General features: G+C 49.0%; 1 protein-coding gene and 1 long non-coding RNA gene across 2 annotated transcripts in view; both read left to right on the top strand.

Annotated features, from left to right (window-relative positions):
* LOC137894895 (uncharacterized) overlaps positions 1 to 15,058 on the top strand; it is a 118,736-nt gene that overhangs the window by 83,528 nt on the left and 20,150 nt on the right. The gene's annotated exons all lie outside the window — the stretch shown is intronic.
* Positions 260 to 10,348, top strand: ptcd3 (pentatricopeptide repeat domain 3). Its single transcript, XM_068740527.1, has 23 exons — positions 260 to 348; positions 752 to 804; positions 1,983 to 2,022; positions 2,174 to 2,219; positions 2,317 to 2,385; positions 3,451 to 3,555; positions 3,648 to 3,771; positions 3,854 to 3,960; positions 4,044 to 4,205; positions 4,326 to 4,386; positions 5,157 to 5,239; positions 5,320 to 5,464; positions 5,554 to 5,604; positions 5,682 to 5,780; positions 7,360 to 7,388; positions 7,491 to 7,597; positions 7,777 to 7,855; positions 8,486 to 8,576; positions 8,851 to 8,936; positions 9,006 to 9,151; positions 9,242 to 9,283; positions 9,481 to 9,642; positions 10,204 to 10,348. The coding sequence occupies exons 1-23, from the start codon at positions 260 to 262 to the stop codon at positions 10,271 to 10,273; spliced, it is 2,046 nt and encodes a 681-aa protein (XP_068596628.1). The 3' UTR covers positions 10,274 to 10,348.

The following is a 15,058-nucleotide window of genomic DNA, read 5'->3' as shown; positions in this document are numbered from 1 at the left end:
TTCCGTTTCCCACGCGGGACCGTCAGACCGAGCTCACCCGACAGGGGGGGTGGAGACGAAGAGAAGAGGCTACACGCAAACCGCTGACACTAACTGAGACTTTTTTTAATATCAGAATAAATGTTAGAATTGAGATAATTTTATTTCGATAGATAACATGTGGTATTTATTCAATTTACAAACTGTTAATCCTCCCCCCCACCCCCCTACGTAAGCTCACATGGTATGTTCCTCCCAGAAGCCTTCACTTTGTAACAACATGGCGGCGCTCAGGTTGCGCGTAGGGCATTCCGCTCAGAGAAACTGTCGCTTTTGGGTCAATAACTTCGAGCACTTATGGATAAATAGGTACGGAGAGTTTCCCGTCTGTATTTTAAACCGGGTTTCATCCCCCGGGAGTTTTTATTGCCTTAAAGCTTCGGGTGCTAAATGAGCAGTTAGCATCATTTGACATTAGGTCACGTCTTCATGTCGCCGCTGCCTCAAATGCTGATTTAACACTGAAGCACATTAGTTTTTGCTGTTAATCATTTAGAGGGAATTTATCTTCACCTGCTGTTATAGAATAGCACTTCCTGTCCGCAGCCGTCCTCCATGTTCCCCCTGTGCCTCATTCTGACCTCATCTTTAGCTGCTACTGTGTAATGTTTGTCACCATGGCCGCATTTGCCCTGAAAGATGGAACCAAAGATGTTCCACCTCGAAATGTCGGCCGAAACTGAAAAGGTGAATCTACGTTTTTGTTTTCCAGGCGCTTCGGATGGACTCCAGCTCCGAGGCAGCAAATTGAGGAAGCGTATAAAGGTAGTTATTGATTATTGACCAACAACAACACAAAAGGGAGCACGCTAGCTCACATTACAGATACAGCTTGAGAGGTCGGAAGAGTGACTATTATAAATATATAAACTCTGTCAGTTTATCATTTTATTAATCCAATAGACAAGCAATTGGATTTGTGCAGCACGCGATGTAAAAAAGCACTTTATGTGTAGCATGTTTATAGAATCTATAATCTGTTATCAACCTGCATCTTATGTGTATTATTATTATCATTATTAGTTACAGACGGTGGCTAAATTGACGATCCAGAGGAGATTCTGGATCCTGGATCACGTTGAAATAGCGGGTAACGTCGCGGTTCTCGTAGGGGTACACGTCGTGTCTAGCAGGATTACGGAAAAACTGCTGGATGGATCTTGATGGAAAAATAACCTGAAGATGGGTCTCAGTCTAATTTAGATCCCATCAAATGTTTTAGAGCGATCCGGATACCTGTCTCGATACAAAAAAAACATCAGCATTTTCCCATTTACTCATAATGGAGGCTTTTTCAAAAAATAATATCTCGTAAAATATGCATTTAATTCCCTCATCAAACATCCCAGTCATGAAGGGGTCCCTGAAATATCATGAAAGATTTCCTCTTGGTCTGATCCAGAATATTAAACATTAAAACCTATTTACGGATTCCACAATCAACTCTGATCCACTTTGACTTTTCATGGTTGGTCTATAAAGATACCAAGAACAATCTAGAACCTTTTGGTGCTGATCCAGATCACCATGTGGACGGTGTGGATCCGGTTAGGAGGGGAACGAGCTGCTTGGGGGAGGTCTGCGCGCTCTGAGTAATTTTCTAGTGTGTATTCTAATTTAATCCGTGTATCTGTCTACACAGTCTGTACGTTTTATCCATATCCATCCATAGAAACCCATTTACTCTTGTGTCTAGCTCTATAGAATGTTCATAGCAGCAAATGTAAATCCTTTTAACTTCCAATGAAACTTCTGGTTGGTCGCTAAACTGCATTTCTCTACCTCGTACTTCTACATGTGTAACGACGACATCTAGCTAACCCAAAGCTTCTAGATATCGGCGAGTCTTTTCCCACTAGAGAGTTCACCCGCTGCCAGTAACGAACTGTCGTGTCACAAATATATAATCACAATATATTTTATGTTTCACAATGTCATTGCAGAGACTTCCGAGACGATTGTCGTACCCAGGAGGAAAACTTGGTACGTGTGCGTAGCGGTCGTTGCTCCAGAAAGACTCGCAAATACACAAAATAAAATGCACTAAATACAAACTGAGTTTCGGTTGGATTCGGGCGGCTGCGTCGAGGTTTGCTTGCAGGTCACTGATTTTGTGTCGCTTCCTGTGACACAGGAGCAAGGAGGCAGTGCTGGAGGCTCTGGCTTCCACTGTCAGCAGGGTGAGAGCTGCTCCGCGTCGCCCTGGCCCCGCCCCCGCCGCCGGGCCGCCGTCCATCTGTCTGTCCGTGTGGTTCACACCTTTTATCTCCCCCCCAGGATTTGACTGCTTTCCCCCACCGGTTCCAGGACGACCCTTACCTCAGTCCCCAGACCTTCGCCGAGTCCGTATGTATCTGCGCTCAGGCTCACGCCGGCCGTGATGAGGGAATTTCTACAGATATTTCTACTTTGTTTTGCAAGTAACTAAAAGCTTTTGAGTTTTATTTTTGTTTTTGCACCAAGGATCAAAATTCCACGAAGAACTCATGAAATGTAGTCAAACGATGTGAACGACGTAAAGCAGTGCTGGTGCAGACGGGAGGAACAGTGAGGGTGCTTTTAACGAGACGCGAGGCAAAGGTAGAGGTCAAAGGTCAAACAGAGGGCATATGGTGGCCTGTGTGAAGGTTAGATAGTAAAGAGGGAGACAGGAAGGATGTTCAGCGTGTTAGAGTGATGAAGAGTAGAGATGAAGGTGTTGACAGAGGCCAGTAGTGTGCAGGAAGATGGAATGAGGAAAATGAGAGAGAACAAAGGGGAGCAGAGGAACCTGCCGTGGAGCAGGAAGTGACGACGATTAGCGAAGGTGAAGTTAGAAAGGCGATGAAGAGGATGGGAAGGCCGAAGAAGAACGGGTTAAAACAATCATGGAGGGGAAGAAGATACGAGGAGAATGTAGGAGAAGTGTTCTGGTGCCGACAGAGGTAAAGAGTAGAAGGACGCCGAGGATGGAGCTGCAGGGAGCAGGACTAGAGGACGACCCAGGAGGAGAGACATGGACGTAGTGAGGGAGGACGATGCAAAGGACAGGGTGAAGTGGAGACGGTTGGGTTGCTGTGGCGACCCCTCATGGGAGAAGAAGAAAGTACAGGAGTAGTAGTAGTATAGTAGTAGTAGTACTAGTAGTATAGTAGTAGTAGTAGTTAATACACTGTGTTCAACGGCAATGTTTGTAACTGATGTGTGCCTCTCTCCCTCTCTCTCTCCCCCCTCTCTCAACCCTCTCCCTCTCCCCCTCCCTCCCTCCCTCTCTCTCTCTCTCTCCCGTCTCTCCCCCTCCCTCTCTCTCCCTCCCTCTCTCTCTCTCTCTCCCTCTCCCCCCCCCCTCTCTCTCTCGCTCCCTCTCCCCTCTCTCTCTCTCTCTCCCCCGTCTCTCCCCCTTTCTCTCTCCCTCTCTCTCTCTCTCTGCAGATGACATACACTCTCACTCACCAGTCGGGCACATCTGCAGCCAAATATTTCATCAGCTGCAATCCCAAGTTGTTCACCAAAGACTTTGCTGAGCCACACATCCCAGTAAGAAAGACGATGGGTCGGCATGCAGGGGGGCCGGCGGCGACACGGACGGGTCTCCTGTAGCGTGACGGCGTGCGTGCGTCTTTGTGCAGTGTCTGATGCCGGAGGCCGTGCCGCTGCACCTGGAGGAGGTGACCGAGGAGGCGCTGAAGGAGCGAATCAGCTTGAGGAAGGTCTCCGCCGCCGTCGACCTGCATGATCAACTCCTGCAAGTCGGCGAGTACGCGGACAAATACTCAATCTCTGTTCCTGGACAGTTCCTGACCCTTCTACATCCTCCTCACTGAAACCCTTCCAGGTACAGCAGTCTCCATGGAGACGACCCACGACCTGCTCGACCTCATCTGCCTGCACTGTGACCGAGACCCCGACCGGGAAGGAGAGCCCGAGTTGGAAGACTTTGTGGTGAGCGGTCCTGACGCGGAACGGGAAGCCCACGTATTTGTGTATTTCGTGTGCTTCCTTCTGTATTTCTCTGCGTTTTCCAGGAGGAGTCTGACAAGAAGGTGAAGAAAAAGAAATGGAATGTCTTGCTGTCGAAGCGCACGAATTCCACGTGGAAAGAGAACAACAACGCCGAGCGGATCTTCCACCTGCTGCCGGAGAGAGACGCGCGCTGCTACTCGGCTCTGATCAGAGGCATGGTGATGGTGGGGACATGACATCATCGTCATCATCGTCATCATCGTCATCTTCATCTTCATCATGGCCTGCATCAGGAGACGCTGCCGTGATGATTCAAGCGTCTCCGTTTGTCTGTCTCTGCCCAGCATGGCGCGTACGCGAAGGCCTTCAGCTGCTACGCCGACATGCTGAACGCCCGACTGGCCCGTGAGTCTCTCATCAGCTGGTGCTGCGGTTGTCATGACGACAGCAGCACGATATTAAATATCCTCTTCTATCAGTTCTAACTTTATTATTTTCAGTCTTTTTGCTCAACGCCGAGCTAGAATGAGAATAAAGCCGAGCGCAGGTCGTTTGTGGGCGTCGCCCATCTTCTTGTCGCGTTCGCTCGCTCTTCCGTGACGAGCAGATTACCGTAAATTCTGGACTATAAAGCGCACCTGAATATAAGCCGCACCCAGTACATTTGTAGAGGAAAAACCATTTTATACATACATAAGCTGCAGGTGTTTACCGGTATATTGAATAAATTATCTTTACAAAGGCTTTATCGAAACACGGCTTGTCACAAAAATCAAAAAATTATGGTAAACAGTAAAAAAAATTGTTTATTGACTAACATCACATCAAGTAGCAAAAAAAACTTGCTCAGGGTACGATTCATAGTGATTTCAGGAAACGAGAAAAGCTAGACTTGTCTTACAGTCTGACTGTCTTGGTTGTTTAAGTCGATTTAACCTGAACTGTAAACTAAAAGGTTACGTTGTGTCACTTGACCCGTTCGGCAATTTTATCGGTTTAGTGAAAACGGGAAAAATCCATATATAAGCCGCACCGGTATATAAGCCGCAAGGTTCATAGCATGTGAAAAAAGTCACGGCTTATAGTCCGGAATTTACAATCATGTTCTGTTGTATTTGGAGATTCCCTCCATCAAGTCCCAGTTCGACCCTCGACCTTCTGCTTCCTGTGTCCAGCCGACCTCCACATCTTCAACGCTCTCCTCTCGGCAGCTTTTCACCTGAGACAGAATTCGATGGAGAGACGGGACTTCCTCCTGGTAAGACGTGTCACGGAGCGTCTGTCACAAAGAAGCCGAGGACGACACGGCCGCATCGTTTACGCCGTTGCCGTCTGCAGGAGCTGCTGACGCAGATGAGCAAACAGGAAGTTCAGCCCAACCTGCAGACCTTCAACAGCGTCCTCGGTTCTCTCAGGCACTGCGGCGTTTACGGCAAGCCGACCTCCCTGGAGACGCTGAACGAGATGAAGGCTTTGGGAATAGGTGGGCTGCACGCACACATTCACGCGCACGCCGCTGCGGTGGCGCCCCCTGTGGTCTGATGCTGTTTCCTTTGTTTGTTTTGTTTCCAGCTCCCAGCCTGACGTCTTACTACTACATCCTGCAAATCTTTAACAAGCGAGGTAACCCTGTGTGGAACGGTGCGGCGCCGGCTGCCACACGACGACGGTCCTAGCGACTTGTGTTTGTGTCCTCTCAGAACACGTCCATGAAAGCAATCGGTTCGTCACAGTCCTCCTACAGGAAATGATGTCACTGCTGGAAGGACAGCGCCTCACCTGCCAGGGCCCTGACGATGGTACGATTTGGTGAATGAGTTGATTGCTGATGTGTTTCAATGATTCTTTTTATTTATTATTTGTTGACTGGTGTGACACACCGGTAATGATCCTAACGAAGCAGAGGAAGCGAAGTCTGTTAGGATGAAAGGAATGAAAGGAAGCGCGGTGCAGGGGGGCGTCGGCTTTACGGCCGCGCTCGTCTGCTTTTGGTTTATTTTTCTGCCGAGATGAAACCGGAAAGCGAGCGAGCGAATCGAGTGTACGACAGTTTCTGCGAGAGGAAACCGTCTCCTACTCCTCATCTACAGAATCATGACTCGGCATAATATACTTTATGATAATATTCTCAAGGTAATTTAACATTTACGACGATCCCTCGGAACCGGCTGCAAGTCGTCGACGACCTTTATATATCACCCTCTAACACCGCATCGTGTAATAACGGCGCATCGTGTAATAACGGCGCATCGCGTAATAACGGCGCATTGCGTACTAACGGCGCATCGCGTACTAACGGCGCATCGCGTAGTAACGGCGCATTGCGTAGTAACGGCGCATCGCGTAGTAACGGCGCATCGCGTAGTAACGGCGCATCGAGTAGTAACGGCGCATTGCGCGGTAACGGCGCATTGCGTGGTAACGGCGCATTGCGTAGTAACGGCGCATTGCGTAGTAACGGCGCATTGCGTAGTAACGGCGCATTGCGTAGTAACGGCGCATCGCGTAGTAACGGCGCATCGCGTAGTAACGGCGCATTGCGTAGTAACGGCGCATTGCGTAGTAACGGCGCATCGCGTAGTAACGGCGCATCGCGTAGTAACGGCGCATCGCGTAGTAACGGCGCATCGCGTAGTAACGGCGCATCGCGTAGTAACGGCGCATTGTGCAGTAACGGCGCATCGCGTAGTAACGGCGCATCGCGTAGTAACGGCGCATCGCGTAATAACTTGTTACATGTTGCACCGTTATTACCAAGTGCAGATGTTAAAGTTTTTTTTTTTAAGAAAATGTAATAATTTGGTGCATTATGTAATAAATAAACCAAAATTGATGTGTTAATTTGAGAAAAACATCAAAATGTTAGAACAGCATTGACTTTAAGGATTATCTCATGACTCAAAGCTGAGAACTTGTTATAATAACTAGTAACATGTTTCATTGGTCAAAACGTATTCAAATGTTACAGTGTGTTATAATAATGCAGAGTGTTTGAAAGTTCAGAAACAGAAAAGTGCACTAAACACACGTTAGACACAAACATTATCAGTGCACTGTAATGTCAGCAGACACACACACACACCTGGAATATGTTAGACACATATGTTATTAGAAAGCAGAAAAAACACAAAAATAAATATAGAATACAAGAAACTTTACTCCACTTCCATTTGTGTGAATGCAGCGTAGATGTCAGTTTGGTGGTTTATTACATAATGCACCAAATTATTGCATTTACTTCATAAAAAAGGTTGATCATCTGCGTTTGTAGAGGTGCAGGCGATTCCCGATGATCGGGAACGACGGGAGGAAATCCGTTTTGTGCGGACCCTGTGGGTTCCCCCGCTGACCTTGTTCTCTCGTTGTCTTTCTTTGCAGTTTATTTCTTCATGACTGCAGTGAAAATCGTGAGTCTGATTTTCACATCGGTTCAGCTGAATCCAGATCAGCGACCCGGATCAACCTGGCGTCACTCTCCTTTTTGTGATCGGATGTTTTATTTTTAACAGTGTGTCGCTTATAAAGATATGGAGTTGGCTTATAAGGTCCAGAGCGTGGTGGAGTTCGGGGAGAACTGGAGGCTTCTGGGAAATCCCTACCAGCAGAAAGTGTTCTAGTAAGTAAAAGCTCGAGCGTGTCTCTGGCGTCTCCTGTAATCCAGGCCTGGGAGGAGCCGTTTTATTTCTACCCCCATGCAAGGTGACACTAATATCAGAGGAAGTTCAGCTTCATGTGGCCTCTGGAGATGAAGTTCCGCGTTTGTCTCCTGCTGATTTCGCCTTCTCTCCACTGCAGCGGGAACTTCTTCAGCCTGCTGTGCATGCTGGAGCCCGTCGACGCGGTGCTGGCGTGGTACAGGCGGCACTATCCCTCGGTCAGTGACGCTTCACTCCGGCTCTGCTCGGAAGGCGAAGCCTTTTTGGATGCCTTCCTGTGGGCCGACGGCGCTAACCGCTACGCCACCGTGCCGACCCCCCCCCCTGATTAAGCTACGATCAGCTGCTTTTACTGCGGCTATATTCAGTTAACCGTATGTCCTTCGTCAGCTCAGAAGCACAGACCCGTTTGTGATCACCAGCCCTTTTCCGTCTGACCCAAGACGGCACGGGGGGGGGGGCGTGGAGACATTCCCTGCGCCCCCGTCAGGGCTGGACCGGAGCTGCAGCGAGTCTGGTCCGCGCAGATCTGGTCTCTTCCTTCACCCGTGGTTATGATGCGGCGTCGAGCTGAACGTAAACAAAACTAAAACCCGCTAACCAGAGTCCCGCGCAGAAACGGGAGGAAACAAAACGGGTTTGTCACCAAGACAACGTCCCAGAGTGTACGGAACGCACAAAAGCATGAAATCAGCCCTCGGGTCGGCACGGAGAGCGATAAATCAGGGGCGGCGTCCATGTTTGGCTCTTTCGAGTTCTCTGAATGAATCTGATCGTCATCGTGAATGGGTTTAAGTGGAAGTGAGGTGCTGTTGAGCTGTAGTTTAGCAGTTGCCCTGTGTTTCCAGCTGTACTACCCGAGCCACGTGGAGTTGGGCAACCTGCTGCAGGCCCTGGACACGGACAGCCGCCTGGACCTGCTGCCCGCCATATGGAACGGTCAGTTTCACAGAGCGCAGGACTGAAACGCCTCGAACCCAAGAGCTCGGCCATTTCCTCACGTCAAAGGTCGCTTCATGAACGCTAGTCTTAAGTTAAACATTTGGCTGCTCTATGCCTCGACCATAGTGTGTGTGTGTACTTTATCTCATGTGTATTTCCAGTATTCCATCAGCGGCACGGATTGTTTTCTTAATTCTAATCTGAACGGATCCACTTCAGATTGAATGTCGCCGTTTGTTTTTGACCTTGCTGCGCTCTGCCTGTTCTCCAGACATACGCTGCCTGCGTTACGATACTAATGCCAGTCTGATGGAGGAGCTGCTGTCCCTGATGAGCAGAGACAGACACAGCCCTGAGGTCAGTGGGGGGGGGTCAGCCTTTCTCTCTGTGGAAACAGCCACACGAACGCCGCATGTTCGTGTTTAGGTTCAGAGGTCCTTTGGCGAGTGCGCTCTGGAGGTGCAGAGGGCGTTCGAGGAAAACAAGGAGCGACTGGGTTTGGTGTTGAGCAGCACCGCTCTGTCGAACGTCACCGCCCTGCTGCTGCGAGCCGACAAGACCCAGCAGGCCTGGTGAGAGAGGCCGTCGTGTGTCCGCGTCTGTTTTTTAACGCCACGTTTGCTCCGCTGAAATGCACCCGGCCGCTTTGCCTCCCTCTGCAGGGACATGCTGCCGCTCTTCAAATCCAGAAATAGAGTCCCTCGGTGAGTCTCTGCCCAAACCAGCGACACAACGAGGGAAATACCTGCTGACTTTAGCCGTGGAAACACACAACTGTACACACATTGCACTCCAGGGGTCACTGCGGGGAGTGGGGTTATTGCAAGGTGGCGGGGGTGGAAGCGGGCGAGTCTGTTCCTCTCACAGCTCGGGACCGTCTTTCTGTTTTAAATTGCTCCAGAGAAGACCTAATGGAGGAATGTCTGACGGTGTGTCGCGGCGGGGGGGGCTCAGCCGAGAGAGCCGTGGAGCTGGTTCAGCTCTCGGCCGCCTTCAGCCTGTCTGCAACGTCCAGACTGGCCAAGTTCACGCTGGCCCAGTTCCAGCTCACCGAGGAGCAACGGTGAGGAAGCGGGTTTCCGTTTGTCCTGCTAATAGCAGAGGACGGGGATGCTGCAAAACGAGTATTATTTACACATACCGGTGCATTAATCTAAGGACGTTTATAGAGGCGGTGCAGAGCAAAGGTCACTTTGGTCAAAGGTCGTCTGACGGCGGCGTAAATCTAGAAGGTTTTCGACCGCGTCATCCGTCGGATGAAACCCGAGCCTCGACCGTTTTAACAGAAACCTCACCCAAGAAATGGCAAGAAATGATCTTTTCCCCACGTCGAGGTGAATGTGGGTGTGGCTTCTCGAGCCCTCTGGAGTTTTCGCCGGCCGCAGTCGAGCGTTGCAGGATCCTCACAAAGGACGAGAGAAATATTGATGCCATTGAATTTGCTTGAATTCTGAATAAATGAAGACTTTTGAAAGCTAAATAAAACCGCATAAATGAGGGAGTGGCGCCTGGCTTTAGATTAGCGCTTCGGATATTAAGGTTCTCCGAGAAGCTGCTGTCACGTATCGGCTATCGTGTTTTAACCATCCTGATACCGTTGTGGGTTTTTTTCTGTCCCACACAGAGCCGTGTTATCTGACCTGGAGTCAGCCGGCCTGGCGGAGACGCCGGTGAATGTCCACCGACGGACGTAGAGATCTGCCAAACTGGAGAGGGTGCGCTTGTTTTGTTGTGTCGTGAAAATGTAGGCCACAGAAATAAAACTCAAGCCGTTCCAACCGCTTGGTTTTGTGTTTGGCAGCTAGAGGCCGCAGTTCCTCCCTCTTCAGGGAACTCAGAGCCCCCCCCCCCCAAGGTCTTTCTGCAAATGGGGTGTGTGTGTGTGTGTGTGTGTGTGTGTGTGTGTGTGTGCGCGCGCGCAAGCCTGTACAGGTGTTTCTATCACACAAAAACACGTGTTCTCCAACCAATCATCAGTCGAGCGGTTAGCACAGCCATATAAGGGAATGTGCGCCGTGGCGAACGGGGCGGGGGCGTGTTCTAAGATGGGTGTGGCCAGAGGACCTGCCTGGAGCCACTCGCTTCCTGGTAGAGTCACCTTTTGGGCTCGACCGCGCGTTTCCAGAGCGGGTGGGGGGGGGGGGGGGGGCTTCCTTGTTCCTGTCTCACATGTTTATATACAACAGTCAATGGTACACGAGATCGTGTTGTCAGAAAGGAAGAAGGTGTGATGGATGAGTTGGAACATCAAAACGAATCGCGATATTGGTCGCAAGCTCGGCCGTTCACACCAGCAAACGGGTCTCGAAATACACCCTCAAACAATAAACGGGTTTCTAAATCATTCTGGTTGAATCAGCTTTGTTGAAACCACATATTACTAGAAAAAGTGATCGAATTGACTTTGGGGTGGAAAATGTTATCAAATATAGTAGAAACGGGTCAAAAATAATATTAAGTGACAAGAAAAAGTTCAATTTGGATAGTCCTGAGGGCGATGAACACTATTGGCACCATGCAGACAATAATAAAAGGACTTCTTCGACACGGAGCCGGTGGGGGGTCCGTGATGGTGTGGGGAGCATTTAAGAGGGGTCATTAAGTCCATCTTTTGTTTCCTCAAAATAATATTGATCGAGGAGAATATTAATATTCTGAAGAAGAGCATTCTTCCTGTCGTTTGGGCCAATTTTAATGATGATGACATACGACCACAAAGTTATGTCCTTTTCGCGCTGTCGCTGTTTGTTCCGCTTTAAACGGACCAGAGTTCATTTCCTCGGATAGCCCGCTTCGTTTGGGCAGGTGTGAAAGCTCGTCCGAACTCTGGTGCGGATCAAACAGGCAAACTCTGGTCAGCCCAAAAATGTGGCTCTCGGTTTGCTTGCAAGTGAACTCTGGTTCGTATTGTATGGGGTGTGAAAGCGCGCAGGACCAAATGCACGTAGGAACGCTAAAATTGGATGATCTGTCTGAGGCGGAATCCCTTTTTGACTTTCTGTTGTGATCTGGCGCTATATAAATACAATTAAATTGGATAGAAATTTTGCAGCTCATTCCAGTTTTGGGGGGCAGAAAAAGAGGAACGACCAAGAGAAGTACGGACTCGTGGCGTGACCAGGGTTATAAAGTCAGAATGAATGAAAGGCAAACGCATCACAATCTCTCTCAATCCTGTGTTCAGGGTGAACGTACAGCAGCGTAGAGGTCAGGGCAGAGGTCAAACCTGTTCACAATCACAGGATGTGATGGAACATCCTCCAATGCGTTTTCATGCGTCTCCCGCACGTTTGTGACCACGAAGGTTAAAATAAACTCCAAAGTACTCCAGAAACGGTCTTCTCATGAAAGACGCTTACTGAAAGAAGAGGAGGAGCAGGAGAGGGAAGGAAAAGAATGGACGACTTGACGTAGTGGGACGAATGACCAAAATAAAAAGAGCCATGGTGATGAAGGAAGAGGAGAGCGACGCTCGTGAAGGTCTCCACCCTGGCAGAGGTCGACTGTTCCTCTCTCTTGATGATCTGACACTATTTTTGCCGCCACATTATCAAAACTCTACCAGGAACCTTTTAGCCTCAGAAAACACCTCTAGTAGCTTCTTAGACAATGTTTCCAGAGCAGAGATTTTAAACCTCTGTGCTTTTATTAGGGTGAATGGGGGGGGGGGGGGGGTCCGCTGATCACCTGAGCTTCTCATGGTCACGTCAGCTTCGGCTTCGGGTACGAGCTCAGGCTGAAGCACGGTGGTGACGGAGTCGGTGCCTAAATAACAGAGGTGTGAGATTCACTCCTCGCTCTGTACCGAGGAGGAAGTGCTGGAAACTGCTCGCTGCTAACCCTTTAGCACGCAGGGGACTTTCGGACATTTGATTTTCTACGTGACGTTAAAAGTTTCATTGTTTGTATTTCAATAAAGTGTGTCTGAATAGAATATTGTATCTTAGTGTTGAAATTGTCTTATTTCTGGACTTATTTACTTTATATTCCTGATTGTATCTACTTTATATTCCTGCATGTATTTACTTTCTATTCCTGATTGTATTTACTTTATACTTAATGTAAATTGTTGTACCAAGTTAACTCCAGATGTGATGAATCAGGATGATACAAGCTGAAACAATGAGAGGGTTGTTTGTGCAGAACAAACACAAACGCAAAAGTCAAGGCCCTCTGTGGAAATCCCACAGACAAGATTCAGCACGTTGACACAGACACTGAGATAGGAGAGGGGGGGGGGGGGGGGATGTGAGGAAAAGGTAGAGAAGAGGAGGAATGAGAGGGGGAGGGATGGAGGAAGAATTCCTGCTTGCAGAGACTGGTAGCAGCAGCAGAATGATAACAGGAACGATCCAGAACCTTTTGGTGCTGATTCAGCTAGGAGGGGAATGGGAGGGTGCCTTGTGGGCTTTTGTGGGGCGGGGGGGGTGTTCATCAGAAGTATTAGTGTATGTGTGTGTGTGTGTGCTCCGGGGGGGGGGGGGGGGGGGGTACGTATCTGTGTACAGTATATGGTATCTACTGCACATGGATACGTGTGTGTGCTCCGGGGGGGGGGGGGGGGTACGTATCTGTGTACAGTATATGGTATCTACTGCACATGGATACGTGTGTGTGCTCCGGGGGGGGGGGGGGGGTACGTATCTGTGTACAGTATATGGTATCTACTGCACATGGTTACGTGTGCGTGAATGAAGATAAATGGAAACGAGACGTTGATTCTTTATGAGCGTTTATAAGTTGCACGTCTTCTCGCAGTTCCTTCTTGTACGTTTAAATCTTTGTCTTATCGGCTTTGGCTTTCATATTTAAAAATCAATCAATCAATCAATCGGCAGCAGTCGGTCGGTCACCTGCTGCTGCTGGGCGGGAGGTGAAGGGGGCGTGGCTTGGCGGAGGGGCGGAGCGTCTCTCCTCGCAGGGCGGTGTCAACCGAAGAAAAGCGGCGGGAGGAGCAGCGGGAGGCCGACAAGGAGCTCCCGATCTGCAGCCGAGCTCAGGTAGGAGGAAGGAGCGTTCCGGGGCCTTTTCTCCTGGCCGAGGAGGAGGAGGCTGATGATGATGATGATGATGATGATGATGAAGAGCTGGTGTTTGGTGGGATCCACCGGGAAGACAACCTTATTAATATCGGTCACGTGTACAAAGGCCTGCTTATTATATCGAAGTCTCTTTGTCATGTCGAGTTTGAGTTATAAAAGTCAGGAAGTTAATTTAGGAAGTTTTTGCAAACAGTAATAATCAGAACATCAAAGTGTTTCCAGGTATGTCGGGTTATTCGGGATGGATGATCACGTGCTCTTCATCGTCATAATATGTGTGTGTGTGTGTGTGTGTGTGTGTGTGTGTGTGTGTGTGTGTGTGATTATTGCTTCTTACATTATTCTAAAGACAAACCTCCCAATCCCGACGCATGTAGTTTACTGCCCTCTGGTGGCGGTTTTCAGGAACTGTCCTGTGGTCCAACGCCGGCATGAGCGGGCTTCTCTGGCTTTGAATACGTTGAGTTTCTAATGAGGGTATTTGCAGAAACAAAATACACAGACATTGTATTTTCTGTCCTCAGATGTACACGTTACTGTGTATTTTGTGCCCAGCCCTGCTTTTGCATCTCATGCATTTTGCATTCATTATTCAAATGGCCTTTGAAAACATCACCGTTGTGCTTTCTGACCACTGGTGTGTGTGTGTTTTCAAACAGAATGACAGTTGATGCTGAAGCTGCTGCTGCTAGCGCTCAGTGTGTGTGTGTGTGTGTGTGTGTGTGTGTGTGTGTGTGTGCGCGCGCGTGCGTCTAGCTCACCATGTCACCACTGTGTTTGCATGGCGTGATCATGGCACAGAGTCCCCAGGTCTGGGACAGGAAAGGTGACCTGAACTACAGCAGCGATCTAAGACGAGGATGTTTGTTGTTGTTGTTGTTGTTTTTAATGTCTCCTCAAAGTCAAAGGAAAATAAGCACATCTGGATCTGGATCTGTTGATCTCACACATCAAAGGTTGCCGTGTCTTCACGTCTCAGGGAGCAGCAGGAAGGAATCCAGTCAGGCAGGTTAACCCAGGGGTGGGAAAACCTTTTGACCCGCGGGCCACTATGGGTTCTAAAATGTGACAGAGGGGCGAGGCCAGGAACAGATGGATGGAGTGTTTGTGTGAGCGAATATAAATGACATGTAAAAGACGTTACATGAAAGGATTTGGCCTTTTACAGGCAGCATTACAGGGAAAAGGTCAAATGAATGAGCTTTAATTAGAATAAAATGTAATTTAATAATATAATTTGGACAAGTTCAGCGGGCCGGATTAAAACGCCCAATGGGCCGTATATGGCCCCCGGGCCGTGGTTTGCCCATGCCTGGGCTAAACGCTGGGGCTCATATTACTGCCACTGCATGACCAAGTGTGTACTAGCACGTTGTAGTGTACAGTTTGGTGTATTACCATGTTGTAGTGTACAGCTTGATGGGGGTGGGGGGTTTC

This window comes from Brachionichthys hirsutus, chromosome 6 (assembly GCF_040956055.1).
Source record: "Brachionichthys hirsutus isolate HB-005 chromosome 6, CSIRO-AGI_Bhir_v1, whole genome shotgun sequence".
Classification (NCBI taxonomy): Eukaryota; Metazoa; Chordata; class Actinopteri; order Lophiiformes; family Brachionichthyidae; genus Brachionichthys; species Brachionichthys hirsutus.
The sequence above is the reverse complement of the archived record's forward strand: the minus strand, read 5'-3'. Positions and strand labels throughout refer to the sequence as shown.

Bases quoted from the DNA above. Each gene is read 5' to 3' on its own strand.
- ptcd3 (XM_068740527.1), top strand. From the start codon at position 260: ATGGCGGCGCTCAGGTTGCGCGTAGGGCATTCCGCTCAGAGAAACTGT. The intron at 2,386-3,450 runs GTATGTATCTGC...CTCTCTCTGCAG, and splicing joins CCCAGACCTTCGCCGAGTCC to ATGACATACACTCTCACTCA. The intron at 8,577-8,850 runs GTCAGTTTCACA...CCTGTTCTCCAG, and splicing joins GCTGCCCGCCATATGGAACG to ACATACGCTGCCTGCGTTAC.